We start from the raw sequence: 5,023 nt of genomic DNA on the forward strand, positions 1-5,023 counted from the left end.
ATCCCAGTTATATTTAGCTCTTGGCGCATGTGTCAATTAGGCAAACCATATTATTTTCAAAGTAAATCATGTATATTAATCGGTGGAGATGGACTTCAGGGAGCATGCAGGACTAAAATCCACTGTATCAGGTTTTGTTAACGAAAAACGAGCTAGCCCCAAAAAAAAAAAAAAAAAAAAACTCTTTTAATAAAAAAAAGAGGCAACCAACCGACCAGGCCAAGCCTAGCCCAGCCGGAGGCCACCTTTTCCAGCCCAGCCAAAAAAAAAACCTGCCACCCTTTTTCTGGCCAAATCCAGACCCCGCCGCCGGCTTCTTTGCAGAAAACCCCCTTCCCTTTTCTTTTCGCCGCTCGGTCCTCCCACCTCTCATCTCTCTCCCTTCATTCTCTAGCCCCGAGCCCCGTCCTCTGTGCCTCGCTCCTGCACGGAGACCGCCGCCGCGCCCTCCGTCGATCCGCACACAACCTTGTCGTGCCTTGTCCCCCCTCCTCTTCGGCCCGATGTCGAGCGCCTCCACCGTCCCGCGCGGCCCTCGCCCTCATCAGGCTCCGGTCGCCGCCCTATCCCCGAAGGCTCCGCCTCCACCTCTGATGCTCGGCCTCTTGCGCAGCTTCCCTAGCCACGCGCCGCCCTTCATCGACGTCCTGCTTTGGCCAGCGCTCGCCACGACGCCCGAGGCTCCTCTGTTTGTTCGACTTTTGTTTTTATTTCCATCTCTCAGGCAAAGCTCGTGCTCTCCTCTGACTTCAGTTTTCTTCCTATCTCTTGCCTTCCTCCTTCGCTCTTGATCGGGCGCCGCGCCGCCACCCTCAACAACTTCTCTCCCAATGGCTTATGGGGAAGTTAATTTCCTTTGTAATCAGATATGGTGGCTTGTTGATTACATGATGCTTGATGTATTTAAACCGGCTGAACTCCTTGTAATGTAGCGAGGTAGGACTATCAAGCACTGATAATCAATAGGTATCACAGCTTTTGGACGGGACACAATTCAGGAGAAGCTTGCAGATCATCGATGCATTGAGTCAACACGACGAAAATGACGGGGAACCAGATACTCGATGGGCGTTTCTATTTGAACCATTTTTTAACTTGCGGTGGCAGAGTGAGTAATAAAATTGTTAAGACAAGTTTTGTAGAATAGAGGAAGTGCACAACGGAGTTACACCTGACGTAGACACAAAAATTGTATAAAACTAAGTTACATAAAACATGAAAAATGGCTGAAATTGCATAACAGATTTAGACTAATAATACATGAAACATAACATATTGTATAAGTTTAATAATTTATCCTTTTTCTGAAAAATCAATTGATGTAGGGTGTTTGGTATATTAGCTAGCATCCTTTAGCTAGGTGAGATTATTAAAATCAGAGGACTCACATGCATAAAACAAAGGTAAGTAAGCAGACTATAAGGGCTTGAAAGAGAACTGCACGAATTATATTATCTCTGAATAAGAGGAAGTGGCGATGAATACACAAATTGCCTCCTCAAGTGGTAACCGGATAAGGTTTCTTCTCCAAAGAAGAGCGCGGCCAGGGACAGGGTGCGGACGCGGGAGCGCTCGCCCGCGTGTGACGAGGAGCAGCAGCCAGCGGTGGACGCTCCCGCTGGTCCGCGTCGGACGCGGTGCGGCAGGGGCCGAGCGCCCCCTTGCAGCAGCAGGCCGCGGAACCGCGCTCCGTGTCCCTTCCCGCCGCACGGTCAATGGCGAATTTTGCCTTCTTCTTCGTTGTTTACTTCCCATCTAATTCCTTTCTCGTTGTTCTTGGTGCGCGCTTCTTTAATTTCCCTCCTTTAATTTCCCGCTTTCTCCGGCCCTAATCCTTTTCGTTCGTTTAATTCCATCATTTAATCGGGTCCCCCAGCAGCGTTTGATTCCTGCGTTCCATCTTTGGTGATACTTTTTCCAAATCAGCTTGTTATAATCTAGAAAATTTAGGCATATAAACCGGTGAAACTTGTTATAGGCGAGCGATGTGGGACTATTGACACGAAATATCCGTTCGTGAGCCGTTCGTGAGCCAGCGCTGCGATATTTTGACCAAAAAAAGCCCAGTGGTGGCCTCGTTTGAGATCTCGACCCATAGCGGCCGGGCGAGCGTGGTGCGTGCACGGCGGGTGGAGTCTGCGGGAGAGAATAAGAAGGAACGAATCGGTAAAAACTAAAACGAACCGGTACGGTTGCAACTTGATGTATTATGCGATTTGGTGGGAGGGCAAAACGGTCCAAAAAAAAGCGTTGACGAAACTTTTTGGCAGAAACCTTAGCTCCTTTATTATTAGGTATAGATTATATTAAAACGCAATTTCTATTTCCAGATCGACCTTGATTTAGTCCTCCACCGAGGTTGAAAAGATGAGACACGTGTCGGTTCAAGAATACGTTGATGGTATGAAAAGACCCTTTATTGTGCCGTTCTGCATGAATGGTTGGAGATTGTGGACTACAAAGAGTGACAATGGTATCACACCATGGGCGGCGCCAGGGGTATGCCCCTGTATTCCCAGGCATACCCAAGATTTAGACGAGAAAAAAAATATGTATATATATTCACTCCGTCAGAAACGCAAAAGAAGCTATCTCGCTGCACTATTCGCTCATTCGCTCCGTCGCTCGCATCGCACGCAGACGTACAGACTGTCATTTGCCCTTTCCTTCCTCCGTTCCTCGACCTAGACCAGGAGCCGCCGGCACGATGCAGATGCAGCCCGGAGCAGTTGATGGCCCCACGGCGGTGCCCCGCCTCCCGCCAACCCGCGCTCCTCCCGTCCGCCCAGTCCCGCCCCAATTTCCCCGAGCAGCGCAGTCTGCACAGAAGGTACGGCCGCCTGCCTCGCCCCCGAATCCCCAATGGCCCAATTTCGTTGCTTGACTTGTTTGTTGCTTCCTTGATTATTTGATTTGCTTCATTACCCACCGATTCCTCTTAATTTCTTCGGATTTCCGAAGGAGCAAGACGAGGGCGGCAAAAAAAAAAAATTTCCTGCGGAGCTAGTGGGAATACCCACCACCATTTTCTTGGCGCCGCCGCTGTATCACACCAGATAATAATAAGATAGATTCGCAAAAAGAAAAAGATAACCCAGCTATCATGACTGATAGTACGTGACTACGTGTACTTGACGTGCATTAATTAAGCGATCACAACGGGCACGGCCTTGAGTGGGACGTTGAGCACATTGGCGGTGGTAAACTTCTCGCTCACATCCAACTCCTCGGCGGAAACGCCGTCCGGTAGCCGCCACTCGAACGCGTGCAGCAGCGAGGCCAGGATGAACGGCACGACGCGCTCCGCCATGGGCACGCCGGGGCACAGCCTCCGGCCGGACCCGAACGGGATGAACTCGAAGGCCTTGCCCCGGAAGTCCAACTGATTCGCCATGTCGAGGAACCTCTCCGGCACGAACTCGTCGGGCCTCTCCCACGCCGCCGGGTCCCGCATAATCGCCCACGCGTTGAAGATGACCGTCGAGCCTTTCGGCACGGCATAGCCGCCGATCTCCACGCCATCCTCGACGGCTCGGTGGGGCAGCAGTATCGGCGCCACGGGATGCAGCCGCAAGACCTCCTTCACCACGGCCTGGAGGTACGGCAGGTTCACCGCGTCGGTCTCGTCGACGGCTACCTTGCCGCCGAGAGCACTTTGTATCTCGGCACGGGCCTTGGCCATGATGCTCTGGTTCCGGAGAAGCTCGGCCATTGCCCACTCTACGGTGAGAGACACCGTGTCGCTCCCGGCCGCGATGACGTCGAAGAGTATGGTCGTCAGGCTGCCGCGAGCGAGCTTGCCCGTGGAGATGAGCTCGAGCAGCGAGTCCAGGAAGTCGCCTTGCTTCTCCGTGGAGCCGTTGGCAAGGGCCATACGGCGATCGATTATGCCATCCAGTATGAGGAATATTTTCCCGAAGCGTATCGCCGACCAGCGGCGCCATCCTTGCAAGTCGAGCGGTCGGAGGAAAGGGACAAGGTCGGAAACGTTGGGCTTCGCGATCACCGCGACGAGGTCCAGGACAAGCTCACGCACCCCCTGCGCCGACTCCCCGCCCACGTCGACCACGTCAACGGAGCAGAACGCGCTCGACACGAGGTTAAGCGCGCCGCCGTACACGGCCTGGCCGAAGTCCACCTCTCTCCCGGCGCGGCCGCGGAAGTAGCCGACGAGGTCGCGCACCTTACGCTCGCGAACGCCGCGCGCCGCGGCGAGGCCGCGCGGGGAGAAGACGTTGGTGGCCACGACGCCGCGCAAGCTCTTCCAGAGCGGGTCGGAGCTGGGAAGCCATATCATGGACCGGTCGGAGAAGCCGAGCGCGCGGGCCGCGTCCGGGATCGCGCGCGCGGCCAGACGCCGGTCGTGCTTGGTGAATGCCTCCTCAGCCGCGTCGCGCGAGGAGACGACCACGGCGGTGGTGAGCCCGAGCTTGAGCGTCATGACGGGGCCGTGGACGCGCGCGAGGCGCGCGAGCGTGTGGTGGAGGTTGCCGTGGCGGAGGCTGAGCAGGTTGCCGACGACGGGCAGTGGCGTGGGGCCCGGCGGCATCCGCCCGGCGCCCGAACGCCGTGTCGCCCATAGGAAGACGATCGCGAGCGTCGCACATAGGAGCCAGAGCTCGATCTCCATTGGTTCGTGTGGTGCGGGACTGCGGGTTGATCAAGCGTATGCCATCGGCGTCGGTATATCTATACTTGAGATATAGCAGGGCTAATGGCTGTGCAATTACGTTAGGTGGTACTCGTGGTCCTTTGGAGTCTTGCTCCTGGGTTTCCATCAGTATGTGCTGCTAGTCGTGGCGGCTAACACATGTGCTACGACCGAGAAATGTAATTGTACCATGCGCGGGACCTCGTGTGAGACATGCCTGCGTTGCCACGGATCAACATATTTTTTTTTAATGAGCATATAAATGTCATGCATGACAATATTCAAATATCTCAATGCATCAATTGAAATAGCATGCGGTTCGAGCACAAAAATTTCTAATAGGCATTTGATAAAAAATGATTTAGATGTAAA

General features: G+C 54.0%; 1 protein-coding gene across 1 annotated transcript; it reads right to left on the reverse strand.

Moving 5' to 3' along the window:
• Positions 1-3,044: 3,044 nt before the first annotated feature.
• On the reverse strand, positions 3,045-4,814 carry LOC127318577 (cytochrome P450 76M5). Its single transcript, XM_051349059.2, has one exon. It carries the CDS (start codon positions 4,628-4,630, stop codon positions 3,146-3,148), a length of 1,485 nt encoding a protein of 494 aa, XP_051205019.1. The 5' UTR covers positions 4,631-4,814; the 3' UTR covers positions 3,045-3,145.
• Positions 4,815-5,023: the final 209 nt, after the last annotated feature.

Source organism: Lolium perenne, chromosome 7, assembly GCF_019359855.2.
Source record: "Lolium perenne isolate Kyuss_39 chromosome 7, Kyuss_2.0, whole genome shotgun sequence".
NCBI classification, from domain to species: Eukaryota; Viridiplantae; Streptophyta; class Magnoliopsida; order Poales; family Poaceae; genus Lolium; species Lolium perenne.